At 48.6% G+C, this 16,482-nt stretch overlaps 1 protein-coding gene across 2 annotated transcripts in view; it reads left to right on the plus strand.

Moving 5' to 3' along the window:
- Positions 1–16,482, plus strand: part of LOC112249091 (protein BEAN1-like) — a 49,158-nt gene that overhangs the window by 21,407 nt on the left and 11,269 nt on the right. The window contains exons 2-4 of one of the 2 annotated variants that reach the window (XM_024418738.2): positions 6,849–7,058; positions 7,321–7,518; positions 8,369–8,510. In XM_024418738.2, coding sequence (XP_024274506.1) covers positions 7,016–7,058; positions 7,321–7,518; positions 8,369–8,510 — 383 coding nt within the window. In that variant the 5' untranslated portion in view covers positions 6,849–7,015. The remainder of the gene's footprint in view (positions 1–6,848; positions 7,059–7,320; positions 7,519–8,368; positions 8,511–16,482) is intronic. The other variant, XM_024418737.2, reaches the window with a different exon arrangement.

The raw sequence follows: 16,482 nt of genomic DNA on the forward strand, positions 1-16,482 counted from the left end.
GTGGTTATCATATCTTAAATCTGTCATTCGAGGGGGGAAAATGAACTTCTTAAGATTTTATAGACTTGTTTGTTTGTGTTATCAGATCTCTCTTCTGAGAGAGATAGAGATGCTGGTTATGTGTCATTTAATAATGTTCGGTTCGTATCCCACTGTTTTATATTACGCTCCTATAGCAGTGATGCTGTTCAACACTTCTTTATTCTAGCATCTCCTGAGAGTAAAGCCTCTGAGTTCCTCTGTCTAACCAGAATAATGTGCCAGGAAAGATGCCCTCGCTCGGTTTTCTTCTCCCACTCTCTCTGCAGCTGGGGCCAGGCCTGCTAACCCCACAGGGCGCACAAACATCACACAGACACAATTTATAACAATCACCTCTCCCGCTTTCTCTCGCTCCCTGTGCCTGTCCTCACACACACGCACTCTCTCGTTCTCTCTCTCTCGTTCTCTCTCTCTCTCTTTTTCTCTCTGTCTGTTCCTCTCTCTCTCACAATCACACTCACGCACTACCGTTCATATTCCCGGAGTTATCATATTGAGGTTGATACCATCGTACAGTAGACAGTTCCACTGTTTGAGAACACCAAAGTCCTCTGAGAAATATATAGTGTGTGGGTGTACTACTTGGCTCTGTCTGGATTACAAAGCACTTGAGGAGGAACGGAATGATATTGTGAATTTAAATCACAGGGAGCTTTATCGATGGGTCGGTTTAATGTTCAAAAGAAAGACAGGGCAGGGTTGGCAGGATAGGAGTGGAGTCTTATGGGAGCAAACATAAAGACAGTGAGAAATGCTTTCTAATCTTATGAATCTTGACCAGGGAGTACACAGCTGTCATATAAATGCAAAGGCACAAGGGGACAGACTACCACTGTTAGCAGCATTATCTGAGCATGAGGAAAGGACATTTGGACTAAATGTGGGCTATAATTATTGTAATCTGTGGTACAAAACTGGAATGAGTCCTGTGGGAGAAAGGGAGGGTCGATGAGAAAGCGAATGGACATGGAATTGTGTGTTCAACACCAATGCAAAGTTGAAGAAATAAGGATGAAACGGGAGTGATCGAGAAAAGGGGAGGATATGTTCTTTCATAAAAATATGAGAAATTGAGAAAGAGATTAAGAGAGTGAGGGAGAGAGGGTACATTGATTATATATGGTACGTAGTCCTGGTGTTCTGGACTGGTGTGACCCTCTGCGTCGAGCGGGCTGGCTGTGTGCTCTCTGTGAGGTCCTGTGTCAGGGGCCCAAGGGCAGGTTTGGAGAAGGTCAACAAGACGTACTGCTGCATGGAGGAGCAGCAATCAAATACAATCAAAGTGCTCCATAGACCCAGGCCCTGACAATATGACATTCACTCAGCTCAACAGTAGACACGCGCACTTACATACACATTTGCTCTCTTTCTTTCTCTTTCTTTCTTGCTCTCTCTCACTCTCTCTCACTCACTCACTCTCACACACACATACAAACAAACCCAGCTTCACCTAAGACATTCTCTGGAGAAGCCTCCACAGCACATCCTGTATCATGCACATGGGCAATATGACGTCCCAGACATGTGTCTCCCAATGTGAAGCACAGCCAGCTGGATGACCCAAGGCATCAGTGGTGCATTGGCTACAGCACTGGGCCCTGGAGACATGGCCATGTGGCGCTCTGCTGCTGCTGGTGCTCTCAGAGATGTCTTTACAGGCACAGCACTGCAAAATGCATCACTTACTGGATAGTAGGACTGAACCCATACTGCTGAATTCAGCACATACTGTATCAGGACGACCAATCACTACTACCAATTGGTAGGTACATGGTGTCAACTAGGAGTTTAGCATGTGAATTACTTAAACAACAAACTATAATCCGACTCTTTAACTATGTGGCGCAGTCATGGCCTTCTCCAGTATGTGAGATTCATGAAGAGCAACAGCGTAAGTTTGCTCAATTATGTTTCTAAAAGGCCTCTTAATGACAGAGCAAAGGCTAATTAGCATCACTGTTTTGGGCAGAGAAGAGTCACACTAAATTAAGAAAAATGCTAACCATGCCCAGATGCTTGAAACACAATGAGAGTTGCCTTTTTTCAGAGTGAGGCTTTGACTTGATGCCTTTAGAAATATCAGGCTGTATATATATGTATCTCTCTCTCTCTCTTTTTCTCTCTCACCCTCTCTCTCTCAATCAGATATCATATCAAATAATACAGTTATTATTCAATAGTGTGTGATTTCAATGCATCGCTGATCTAGTGATTGATTTTGATGTCTCTACTCTCTGCTCATTTATTTTCCCGGCTGCCGTCTTTTAGATTAAACCAATCTTTATAAACCATCAGCTCAGGGAAAAGAGTCCTGAGAAAGCATTGTGTAAGCAGTCCTGTGAATAATATATAACCATAATGAGTTGCCCTGTAGAATAATCCAATTAACCTACACTGTGATATCGTCCTTTATTGCCCTCAGACCTTTCTCTGCATTAACACTGACCTCAGACTTGTTCCAGATCAGTATTAATGGAAGACTGGACTTTATTTTGACACACCACAGACACTGTATATCTATTACCAGTAGGATAACTTCACCTCTCCTTTCAATTAGGAGGAGAAACCCTCGGGTGGAATTTCCCCCAAATCAATCTATCAATGTATTAATCAATTTAAGAAATCTGTTCATTTATGGTTCTGTAGTGTAAGACACAGCCTGTGGAATCATTATATTTGCATAGCTAGTTCACTTCCAGAGCAACAGGAGAGGAGCAGCAAGTGGTCCCTTGTTTTGATAGCATCGTTGCAATGATGTCAATGTGCCCACTGCAGTGATGGTCCGCGCTGGTTTTCTGGCGGCTCGCTGGAGGTGTACACGGGCGGCCTCCCATGTGTCCTCCATGCGCCTAAACCAGTCGTCCACCGCAGGAGCTTCGGTCTGGCCCTGATGGCACGGTGCCAGAACCGGCTGGTACCCCAATACGCACTGAAAGGGGGAGAGGTTAGTGGAGGAGTGGCTAAGCGAGTTCTGTGCCATCTCGGCCCAGGGCACGAACACCGCACACTCCCCCGGCCGGTCCTGGCAATAGGACCGCAGAACCTGCCAACATCCTGGTTGACTCTCTCTACCTGCCCGTTACTCTCGGCGTGAAAACCTGAGGTAAGGCTGATCGAGACCCCCAGACGTTCCAAGAACGCCGTCCAAACTCTTGACATAAACTGGGGACCCCGATCCAACACTATATCCTCAGGCACCCCGTAGTGCTGGAAGACGTGAGTAAACAGGGCTTCTGCAGTCTGTAGGAAGACTGGGCAGAGGGAGGAGACGGCAGGAAGTAGAGAAACGATCCACAACGACCACGATCGTAGTGTTTCCCTGTGAAAGAGGAAGATCGGTTAGAGAATCCACTGACAGGTGTGACCAAGGTCGTTGTGGAACGGGTAAGGGATGTAGCTTACCTCTTGGGCAGGTGTCTCGGAGCCTTACACTGGGCACACACCGAGCAGGAGGAAACATAAACCCTCACGTCCTTTGCCAAGGTGGGCCGCCAGTATATCCCAGTCACACAGCGCACCGTCCAACCGATCCCCGGATGACCAGAGGAGGGAGATGTGTGGGCCCCCACACGACCGGCGCTACCAGGCAGGAGGCCGGGAGTATGGGAGTCTGATCCATGGGCCGCTCCTCTGTGTCATAGGCATGGACTCTGCCCAGTCTTCCTACAGCACAACAGACTGCAGAAGCCCTGTTTACTCACAGTGCGTTTGCCTTCTTATTCTGGGAACCTGGTCTGTAGGATAGGGTAACACACAAAACGGGTAAAGAACATGGCCCACCTTGACTGACGAGAATTCAGTCTCCTCGCTGCCCGGATGTACTCCAGGTTGCGGTGGTCAGTCCAGATGAGGAAAGGGTGTTTAGCCCCCTCAAGCCAATGTCTCCATGCCTTCAACGCTTTAACCACAGCACACAACACACGGTCCCCCACATCAAGACTTAAATTCTATCAGCATATTGATTGTGCTACAAGGGCTGGTAAAACCCTGGATCATTGTTATTCTAACTTCTGCGACGCATATAAGGCCCTCCCCCGCCCTCCTTTTGGAAAAACTGACCACGACTCCATTTTGTTGCTCCCTGCCTATAGACAGAAACTAAAACAGGAAGCTCCCGCGCTCAGGTCTGTTCAATGCTGGTCCGATCAATCTGATTCAACGCTTCAAGATTGCGTCGATCACGTGGATTGGGATATGTTCCGCGCATTGCAACAAACAACAACATTGACGAATACGCTGATTCGGTGAGCGAGTTTATTAGCAAGTGCATCGGCGATGTCGTACCCACAGCAACTATTAGAACATTCCCAAACCAGAAACCGTGGATTGATGGCAGCATTCACGCAAAACTGAAAGCGCGAACCACTGCTTTTAACCAGGGCAAGGTGACCGGAAACATGACCGAATACAAACAGTGTAGCTATTCCCTCCGCAAGGCATTCAAACAAGCTAAGCGTCAGTATAGACACAAAGTAGAGTCGCAATTCAACGGCTCAGACACAAGAGGTATGTGGCAGGGTCTACAGTCAATCACGGATTACAAAAAGAAAACCAGCCCCGTCGCGGACCAGGATGTCTTGCTCCCAGACAGACTAAACAACTTCTTTCCTCGCTTTGAGGACAATACAGCGGGCCACTGACACGGCCCGCTACCAAAACCTGCGGACTCTCCTTCACTGCAGCCAGCGTGAGTAAAACATTTAAACGTGTTAACCCTCGCAAGGCTGCAGGCCCAGACGGCATCCCCAGCCACGGCATCCCCAGCCACGTCCTCAGAGCATGCGCAGGCCAGCTGGCTGGTGTGTTTACAGACATATTCAATTAATCCTTACCCCAGTCTGCTGTTCCCACATGCTTTAAGAGGGAAAATGGATTAAATAAAATTAAAATCCTCAGCAATCTACACACCATACCCGATAATGACAAAGCAAAAACAAAAATACCTTATTTACATAAGTATTCAGACCCTTTGCTATCAGACTCGAAATTGAGCTCAGGTGCATCCTGTTTCCATTGATCATCCTTGAGATGTTTCTACAACTTGATTAGAGTCCACCTGTGGTAAATTCATTTGATTGAACATGATTTGGAAAGTCACACATCTGTCTATATAAGGTCCCACAGTTGACAGTGCATGCCAGAGCAAAAACCAAGCCATGAGGTCGAAGGAATTGTCCGTAGAGCTCCGAAACAGGCTTGTGTCGAGGCACAGATCTGGGGAAGGGTACCAAAAAATGTCTGCAGCATTGAAGGTCCCCAAGAACACAGTGGCCTCCATCATTTTTAAATGGAAGAAGTTTGGAACCACCAAGACTCTTCATAAGGCTGGCAACCTACCCAAAATGAGCAGTCAGGGGAGAAGGGCCTTGGTCAGGGAGGTGACCAAGAACCCAAATGGTCACTCTGACAGAGCTCTAGAGTTCCTCTGTGGAGATGGGAGAACCCTCCAGAAGTACAACCATCTCTGCAGATCTCTGCAGCACTCCACCAATCAGGCCTTTATGATAGAGTGGCCAGACGGACGACACTCCTCAGAAAGAAGGCACATGACAGCCCACTTAGAGTTTGCCAGAAGACACCCAAGGACTCAGACCATGAGAAACAAGATTCTCTGGTCTGATGAAATCCAGATTGAACTCTTTGTCCTGAATGTAAGCGTCACGTCTGGAAGAAACCTGGCACCATCCCTACGGTGAAGCATGGTGGTGGCAGCATCAAGCTGTGCAGATGTTTTTCAGCGGCAGGGACTGGGAGACTTGTCAGGATCGAGGCAAAGATGAACGGAGCAAAATACAGAGAGATCCTTGATGAAAACCTGCTCAAGAGCGCTCAGAACCTCAGACTGGGGCAATGGTTCACCTTCCATCAGGACAACGACCCTAAGCACACAGCCAAGACAACGCAGGAGTGGCTTCGGGACAAGTCTCTGAATGACCTTGAGTGGCCCAGTCAGAGCCCAAACTTGAACCCAATTGAACATCTCTGAAGGGACCTGAAAATAGCTGTGCAGCAACTCTCCCCATTCAACCTGACAGAGCTTGAGAGGATCTGCAGAGGATCTGCAGAGAAGAATGGGAGAAACTCAACAAATACAGGTGTGCCAAACTTGTAGTGTCATACCCAAGAAGACTCAAGGCTGTAATCACTGCCAAAGGTGCTTAAGCAAAGTACTAAGTAAAGGGTCTGAATACTTATGTAAATGTAATATTTCATGTTTTTATATTTTTTTTTATAAATGAGCAAAAATAAAAAATTAAGTGTTTTTGCTTTGTCATTATGGGATATTGTGTGTAGATTGATGAGGGGGAAAAAACAATTGAATCAATTTTAGAATAAGGCTGTAACCTAAAAAATGTGGAAAAAGTCAACGTAGTATCTGAATACTTTCCGAAGGCACTATATGCCAACACATAAACAGCGTGTCACAGTAGACTACTCTGCCAGATCTTCAAATCAACACACAATGCTCACTGTGGATTAAAAGATTAACATTGATTGTGATCAACACAAATATTTTATAACCTCAATTATGGCAGGAATTCCTCAGCAGGGAAGAGATGAATAGAGACTAATACGATTAGCATTTAGACAACGGCCTCCTCATAAATAAATTGATTAGATTTCTTGTCTCCTGTTGATGGCCCCCAAAAAGATTTTCAGATGCCAAATGTGGCAAAGATAACACGGCAGCTTGTATTATCTCGGCCTGCACTTGGATATCGAGTCTGTCTGTGTGACTATATGTGTGGTGTTATTTGAGTACATTTTGATTTATGTTGTGTGCGCTTATTTTGGTTTCCCTCTAGTTCTGTTGAAAAGGGTGAAGGGGATTTGAGATGAGCCACTAATGGCTGAAGTTTCTGCCTCCTGAGCTGACATGAAAGAGTTCCACCCCGTGTATTTAAAAATTCTAACGGGTTGAGGATTAAATATTAAACACTGCAGACTTGAGAATCTATTCCTCCGCTGAGGAATGAAAATCTTGGGAGTGTTCCTGACCTGCGGTCCACAGAGAGGTATGTGTGTGATGAGAAATATCAGCTTACATGTTTCTCTCCATAGGGTCATGGAGGCAACGTCTCACATTGACATTGCCACAAAGGGTTTGAATGTGTTTGTTTCCCCTCTACTTTCTCTAATTCTCTCACCACTCTCTTCTCTCTATCACCTCCCTCTTCCCCCTCTTCCTTCTCTCCACACTGTCCCTCTTTTATTCCATTCGTCCCTGCTTTCTCTTTTCTGTGGCTGGGCCCCACCTGTGGTCTGTGAACTGTGCAGTGAGCTCGAACCAGAGCAGTGCCCATGAGTACCCAGACTGCCGTGATGGGGGCAGCGAGGCCAGCCTGCTGGTGTCTCCGCTGGTGGTGGCTGGCATCGTCATCGGCCTGGTGCTCTTCCTGTCCTGCGTTACCATCATCGTGGGCAGCCTGCGCAAAGACAGCCGTCTGCGCAACCCCCACCTGCGGGCCAGCTATGGTGAGTTACAGAGAGTTGTCCATCGATGAGGCCAGTAGGTGTGTTAGAGGCCCGTTCATTTATAAGATTTAGGTTTTCCGTTTTCAGTTGCAAGTGGTTTCATAGGTCTTATTTACAAATCCCTAGGACAAAATGTATGGCCATGAATGTTTTATGCTACTTTTCCCAGAGCTGAATCAGTAGAAGATATCCAGTTCAGTCTTCCAATGAACACATTTCACCCTCATGGCATTAATATGCCACATTTGGCATTCTCCAGAGCTGGCATTTAAACCAACCAGTGCTCTTCTCCTGAAACCTCATCTAAAGGGACCACACTCTGCCTGTGGGGTTGATAACGGAATGGGAAAATAACAAAATATTGCACCAAACTGAATCGCACACACACACATATCCAAAGCCATGTCTGTGGAAGGCCACTTGGCCCAATGGACTGGGTCCCATTGTCAGTCCACACAGAGACGGCACAAAAAGCTCAAAGAGCATCCTTTGTGTTAGGACACCGCCCCATTCTCCCTCTGCCTGGCCAAAGGCTGATATACCCAGATTATATCACACTGGCTTCAATCACAGCCCCTCTATCTTCAAGGAGCCACATGCCCTTAGCCTTATGTTTCATAACAGATTCCGACTGCTCCAGTGTAATAACAGTGCAGATAGATTGCAAAAAATAAATATTTACTGTAGATCTGCTTATTCAGTTCAATGTAGGATCCCTAAACCATGAGCTATATAATTCAGTTGAACTGAGCACAAAGCATATTTACAATCCTGACTCTGCTAGTTCACTGAGAAGAAAAAAGCTAGCGTGTTCGTTAGTGTTGTATTAGACTGCCCTGCCTCTCCACAGCTCCGGATGGCTTTTCGTACGGCGGCTCCATCGGGGAGCTGAGGTCGACGTGTGTCGAGGAGTTCCCTCCAGCGTTTGACTTTGACTCCTACGTGGAGACTCTATCACAAGTCAATGTGATGTATCCAGACTCCCCGCCTCAGTAAGTCATTTAACTCGACTGTATTACCACCCAAATGGCATTACGATCCTATTCATTCCTTTGGTCACCATTATGGCTAGATAAAGGGAATTTTTTTGATGGTGTATTTGCTGTTATCTTTATACGTTGTGAAAAATGATGGATGAGTAATGATCATAATCACCACTATGGAGGGTTACCTCTGGGTGATCCCCAGGGTGCGTGTGTGTACGTGTGTGTTAGGATCTGACTATGATAATGAAGCAGGACCATTGTGAAGGGACAAGGTAATGGAATGGAGGGATGGGCTGAGGAATGGAGAGCTGTAGTAAGGGGTAGATGTGAGAAGTTGTTAAGAGCTCTCTAATCAATCTGAAGATCACATTATCATCCACCATAGTGGAGAGCCATAGTTGCTATGATGGGCTTTCTGTACCTAGTGCACTCTTATGGTTATATGATTGAAATGTAAAGGGTTTTGGAATATATAAAATATGTATTTCATTTGCATTCCAGTTTCCATGCGATAACTGTGGTTCCCTAGTAGAGCACAGTGCTTGCAATGCCAGGATAGTGGGTTCAATTCCTGGGACCATCCGTATGTAAAATGTATGTTCGCATGACTCAGTCACTTTGGATAAAAGTGTCTGCTAAATGATAATGTATATATCATAACTGCTGTAAGCCATGCTTACCTTATCAGCAGCAAACAGTTGTGGGGACTAGGGATTGTGCTTGAAGATGCTTTTGAAAGCCTTTTTAGTTTCAATTTGCCAAGATGGCTGTCCTCTACCCTTCTAGTGTGGTCTTTGAAGACCTACAGTAAGAAAGACAGAAAGAGTAGGAGAGATATGAGAAAGAGAGGAAGAGAAAGAGAGGGAAAAGAAGACTCCATTTACACACCAGCCTTACAATTCAGTTCTCCTGCATGCTTGATGAGTTAGGTCAGGCCTCGGTAACCTCTCTGAGGTTGAGTTGAACCATGCTGTTGTGTCAAGTCGTTCATTAGAGCACTGTTGCACAGCTCAACTCTTTCATGGCTGGGTGCTCCGCCTCAACTCTAAACTCACCGCCCGGTGCACAGCCTGCTTCGCTCCCTGAACAAGCTTCTGGTGCTGCTGGTAAATGCCACTGCTTTGCGGTGAAAGACACCCGGTGTGTTTGATCTAAATGACAGCCCAGCTAATTGGCGTCTTTAATAATTCAGCCGTATTCCTCTCGCTTGCAGTTTGGTCTGCCATCCTTTCAAAAGACACTTGTGATGATGCCAGCTTATAAAAGAAGGTTAAAGAAATGAGAGTCTAGAATACATTGATTGTAATATATGGCACAATAAACACTGTTTCTCACTACCTCTCTCAATGAGAGGAGAGGATCGCCTTAGGTTAGTGTAACCAAATGGAAGCAAGCTGTAATGCTCCGGGTGTCGTGGGTGTGGAGTCAAATGCAGGAAACAGAGAGTTCAATGCTGTGCGTCTTTTAATAGCGCTTAACACACCACAGGGTGCTCACAAAAGTAACGTTCCCAAACACAGGGAATCAAAATGTACAATGGAACAAATCACGACCAGGCACAAAACACGTACCTCTACAACAGAGCCGAAGGTTACATAGAAATAATCCCGCACAACAACCAGGCGGGCCGGCTGTCTAATAAAGACAAACTAATTAACCCTACACAGGTGCTACCACTAAACATACAAGGAGGGGGAGGAAAAACAATCAGTGGCAGCTAATAGGCCGGTGACGACGACCGCCGAGCGCCACCCGCCCGGGAAAAGGAAACACCCTCGGTCGGACTCGTGACAGTACCCCCTGACGCGCGGCTCCCGCAGCGCCGACACCGGCCTCGAGGTCGCCCGGAGGACGAGGTGCAGGGCGATCCGGATGGAGGCGATGGAAATCCCTCAACATGGAGGGATCCAAGATGTCCCCACCGGTACCCAGCACCTCTCCTCCGGACCGTACCCCTCCCAGTCCACGAGGTACTGCAGGCCCCTCACCCGGTGCCTTGAGTCCAGAATGGCCCGGATCGTGTACGCCGGGGTCCCCTCGATGTCCAGAGGGGGGACCTCCGGTACCTCACTGTCCTGCAGGGGACCAGCCACCACCGGCCTGAGGAGAGACACATGAAACGAGGGGTTAATACGATATTAGGAAGGGAGTTGTAATCGATAACACACCTTGTTTATTCTCCTCAGGACTTTAAAGGGCCCTACACACTGCGGACCCAGCTTCCGGCAGGGCAAGCGGAGAGGTAGGTTTCGGGTCGAGAGCCAGACCCTGTCCCCGGTACAAACACGGGGCCTCACTGCGGTGGCGGTCAGCACTCCTCTTCTGCCGTCCACTCGCTTGTCATAGAGAGTCCTGGACGGCCCTCCAGGTCTCCTTGGAGCGCTGTACCCATTCCTCCACCGCAGGAGCCTCGGTCTGGCTCGGATGCCATGGTGCCAGGACCGGCTGGTACCCCAACACACACTGAAAAGGGGACACGTTAGTAGAGGAGTGGCGTAGTGAGTTCTGAGCCATTTCAGCCCAGGGAATGTATCGTGCCCACTCCCTGGCTGATCCTGGCAATACGACCGCAGAAACCTACCCACCTCCTGGTTCACTCTCTCCACCTGCCCATTACTCTCGGGGTGATAACCGGAGGTCAGGCTGACGGAGACCCCCAAGCGTTCCATGAACGCTCTCCATACCCGAGACGTGAATTGGGGGCCCAGATCAGAAACGATGTCCTCCGGCACCCCGTAGTGCCGAAAGACATGGGTGAATAACGCCTCCGCAGTCTGTAGGGCTGTAGGGATACCGGGCAACGGGAGGAGACGGCAGGACTTAGAGAACCGATCCACAATCACTAGAACCGTGGTGTTCCCCTGAGACGGCGGAAGATCGGTCAGGAAATCTATGGACAGATGTGACCATGGCCGCTGTGGAACGGGGAGGGGTTGTAGCTTCCCTCTAGGAAGGTGCCTAGGAGCCTTACTCTGAGCGCACACTGAACAGGAGGAGACATAAACCTTAACGTCTTTAGCCAACGTAGGCCACCAATACCTCCCCGAAGGCTCCCACTGTCCTCGTCACCCCAGGGTGACCCGAGGAGGGTAGGACGTGAGCCCACCAATCAGTTTGTCCCGAACACCAAGCGGCACGTACCTTCGCCCCGCTGGACACTGAGGAGGCGCGGGTTCAGCCCGTAACGCCCGCTCGATGTCCGAGTCCACCTCCCATACCACTGGGGCTACCAACTTTGAGGCGGGAAGGATGGGAGTTGGTTCGGTGGACCCATCCTCCGTGTCGTAAAGGCGGGACAGTGCGTCAGCCTTTACGTTCTGGGAGCCCGGTCTATAAGACAAAGTAAACCGGAACCGGGTGAAGAAGATGGCCCACCTTGCCTGACGTGGGTTAAGTCTCCTAGCTGCCCGAATATACTCCAGATTCTGGTGGTCGGTCCAGATGAGAAAGGGGTGCTTAGCCCCCTCAAGCCAGTGTCTCCACACCTTCAGTGCCTTAACCACCGCTAGCAACTCCCGGTCCCCCACATCATAGTTACGCTCCGCTGGGCTGAGCTTCCTTGAGAAGAAAGCGCAGGGGCGGAGTTTTGGTGGCGTACCCGAGCGCTGTGATAGCACGGCACCCACCCCAGCCTTGGACGCGTCCACCTCCACTATGAATGCTAGAGAGGGGTCCGGATGCGCCAACACGGGCGCATCAGTGAACAGCGCCTTCAACTTGTTGAATGCTCCGTCCGCCTCGGCTGACCACTGCAAACGCACCGGGCCCCCTTCAGCAGTGAGGTAATGGGAGCCGCTACCTGGCCAAAACCCTGATAAACCTCCGGTAGTAGTTGGCAAAACCCAAAACCGCTGCACCTCCTTTACCGTGGTCGGAGTCGGCCAATTACGCACGGCACTAATGCGGTCACCCTCCATCACTACCCCCGAGGTGGAAATGCGATATCCCAGAAAAGAGACGGCTCGTTTAGAGAACACGCATTTCTCAGCCTTGACGTATAGGTCATGCTCCAGCAGTCTACCAAGCACTTTGCGCACCAGAGACACATGCGCGGTGTGAGTGGCCGAGTAGATCAGAATGTCATCGATATAAACAACCACTCCCTGCCCAGCACAGGTCCCTGAGAATCTCGTCTACAAAGGATTGAAAAACGGCTGGAGCATTTTTTAACCCATACGGCATGACGAGGTACTCATAGTGGCCTGATGTAGTACTAAATGCGGTTTTCCACTCGTCTCCCTTCCGAATACGCACCAGACTATACGCGCTCCTGAGATCCAGTTTTGTGAAGAACTGCGCTCCGTGGAACGATTCCACCGCCGTAGCGATGAGAGGTAGAGGGTAACTATACCCCACTGTGATGGCGTTTAGACCTCTATAATCGATACACGGACGCAAACCTCCCTCCTTTTTCCTCACAAAAAGAAACTCGAGGAGACGGGTGAAATGGAGGGCCGAATGTACCCCTGTCCCAGCGACTCCGTGACATATGTCTCCATTGCCAACGTCTCCTCCTGGGACAGCGGGTACACGTGACTCTTGGGAAGCGCAGCGTCTACCTGGAGATCTATCGTACAATCCCTTCCCGGTCGATAAGGTGGTAATTTAGTCGCTTTCACTTTACTGAAAGCGATTGCCAAATCGGCATACTCGGGGGGAATGCACACCGTGGAACCCTGGTCTGGACTCTCCACCGACGTGGCACCGATGGAAACTCCCAAACACCTTCCAGAACACTCCTCTGACCACCCCTGGAGAACCCCCTGTCTCCACGAAATTTTAGGATTGTGCCGGGCCAACCAGGGAGTCCCCAGCACCACTGGAAACGCAGGCGAATCAATAATAAAGAAACTGATACGCTCCCTATGATTCCCCTGCGTCACCATGTCCAGTGGGACCGTGGTCTCCCTGACCATCCCTGACCCTAATGGCCGGCTATCTAGGGAGTGCACGGGGAAGGGAGAATCTATCGGCACCAGCGGAACCCCTAACTTAAGGGCGAGTCCGCGATCCATAAAGTTCCCAGCTGCGCCTGAATCGACTAGCGCCCTATGCTGGGAAGAGGGAAAAAAGTGAAGGAAAAAGGTTAAGACAAACATGTGGCCAACAAGGGGTTCTGGGTGAGTTTGATGCTGACTCACCTGGGGTGACCGAGAAGCGTTCCGCCTGCCATCTCTACTCCCAGACGGACCCCCAGGCACCGATCAGACGTGTGTCCTCTCCGACCACAGTTGGTGCAGGGAAGGCCTCCTCCTCCGGTACCCCTCGGCGCAGCCCCTCCCAACTCCATCGGAATGGGAGCGGAGGGGCTGGGTGGTGGAATGCACAGGACCCTCTCTGAACGCCCACGGGCAGCCAGCAGATTATCCAGTCGAATGGACATGTCAATCAGCTGATCCAGTGACAGAGTGGTGTCCCGACACGCTAACTCCCGGCGGATGTCCTCTCGGAGACTACACCTGTAGTGGTCCATGAGGGCCCTGTCGTTCCACCCAGATCCGGCTGCCAAGGTCCGGAACTCCAGCGCGTAAACCTGGGCGCTCCTCCTCTCCTGCCTGAGATGAAATAGTCGTTCTCCCACCGCTCGGCCGTCTAGAGGGTGATCAAACACGGCACGGAAGCGGCGGGAAAACTCTGGGTAGTGGGCCATTCCAGACTGCGTTCGCCCACTCCAGAGCACGACCCGTGAGGCAGGAGATGAGGACACTCACCCTCTCTGCTCCTGAGGGAGTGGGTCTGATGGTGGCCAGGTATAGCTCCAGCTGAAGCAGAAACCCCTGGCAACCCGCCGCAGCTCCATCATAAGCCTTCGGTAGCGTCAGACGGAGGGTGCTGGAGTCGGGAGATGGAGAGTCCGGAACCGTGGGTGCCGAAGGTGGAGAGAGGAGACCACTCCTCTCCCATCGGTCCATTCTCTCCATCACTTGATCCATCGCGGATCCGATCCGATGGAGGACGGTGGTGTGGTGGAGAACCCGTTCCTCCATCGATGGGAGAGGGTTGGCTGCTGCTCCTGCTGACTCCATTCAATTTGATAGGTGCGGGATTCTGTAATGCTCCGGGTGTCGTGGGTGTGGAGTCAAATGCAGGAAACAGAGTTCAATGCTGGGTGTGGAGTCAAAAAGTAACGTTCCCAAACACAGGGAATCAAAATGTACAATGGAACAAATCACGACCAGGCACAAAACACGTACCTCTACAACAGAGCCGAAGGTTACATAGAAATAATCCCGCACAACAACCAGGCGGGCCGGCTGTCTAATAAAGACAAACTAATTAACCCTACACAGGTGCTACCACTAAACATACAAGGAGGGGGAGGAAAAACAATCAGTGGCAGCTAATAGGCCGGTGACGACGACCGCCGAGCGCCACCCGCCCGGGAAAAGGAAACACCCTCGGTCGGACTCGTGACACAAGCTCAACCTGAGAACCAGTCTTGACAGTTGGTTTAAATATTACTTGACAGATAGAACTCAATGTGTCGGGGGTACTGATGGTGTTAAATCAGGTTTTCTGGACATACGAAAGGTCTCCCGCAGGGATGAATTCTGGGTCCTGTACTTTTTCTGTTTACATTAATAATATTGACTTGTCTGTAAAAAAAATAACTTGCACTTGTATGCCAATGATACTGTTGTGTATGCTATTGCCCCACAGTTGACCAGGCTCTATCTGAACTACAGTCTACCTTCATTGTATTACAATAACTTTATGAAATGAGTATTGAATGCAGGTAAAACTAAGTAAATGTTGTTCTCTAGGGTGCATAAAAACAATTCTGATGATTTAAACATATGTACTTTGGATGGTGTCAAGTGTTGATCATGTCCCTGCTTACAAATATCTGGGCATTTTAATAGATGAAAAGCTGTCTTTTAAAAGTATATTGATGACTTAGTTAAGAAACTGAGAATAAAGATGGGCTTTTTCAAGTATATTCAATGTGCGGGACAGAATTGAGGCTATGATTAAGAAGTTGGAGCTCTTCTCTATCTGTATTAACAAGGACAACACACAGGTCTTTCCATCATTGTATGATTTTTTTGTGCATGTGAGCTCAAGCTTACGGACAATGTCAAATGTGATATAGCGAAGCACCTCAGTGAGTTGGGTGCGCAAATACGCAGGTACTTTCCCGAAATGGATGACACGAACAACTGGATTCGTTATCCTTTTCATGCCCTGCCTCCAGTCCACTTACCGATATCTGAACAAGAGAGTCTCATCGAAATTGCAACAAGCGATTCTGTGAAAATTGAATTTAATCAGAAGCCACTGCCAGATATCTGGATTGGGCTGCGCTCAGAGTATCCTGCCTTGGCAAATCGCGCTGTTAAGACACTGATGCCCTTTGCAACCATGTACAGTTTTAGTACTCATCACTGCATTCTCTAACCAGAAAGTTGGTTGGCTCTTTGATGTCCCGTAGGTTGATACATTGCTATGTTTTCATATATAAAGCCCTTTTACAAAATCTCCCACTGTACCTAACATGATTACTAAACTTTAGACACCCGGTCTCAGGGATGGCTAACTCTGGAAATTCCTTTGGTCACTATTGAGTTAGATAAATCAGCTTTTAGTTTTCTTGCACCTTATAGGTAAAACAATCTACCAAATGTTCTTAAATTTGATGTTTTGGTGCCTCTAGGGCAATTTAGAAAGCTGATTGAGGACCGTACTACTGATGAATGTGTTTTTCTTTCTACTTGCATATTGGATTTATATTTTGATGTGTGTATTTTCTGTCATTTCTGTAATTCAGGGCTCATTTGTAAAAGAGACCTTGGTCTCAGTATGACTCCCTGATAAAATAAAGATAAAATAACAAATAAAATAAACAAAAGGTTGTTTCCTCACAGAGAGAGGGTAGGCTACGAAGCAGTTCTTTATTCCCTTGTTTAGGTTCAGTGTGCTAGAATCTAGTTAATGCACTCTTTCCTCACTGTGGTTGGATTACATAGGAGGAGGAGGA

The sequence above is a fragment of the Oncorhynchus tshawytscha genome, linkage group LG04 (genome assembly GCF_018296145.1).
Source record: "Oncorhynchus tshawytscha isolate Ot180627B linkage group LG04, Otsh_v2.0, whole genome shotgun sequence".
Classification (NCBI taxonomy): Eukaryota; Metazoa; Chordata; class Actinopteri; order Salmoniformes; family Salmonidae; genus Oncorhynchus; species Oncorhynchus tshawytscha.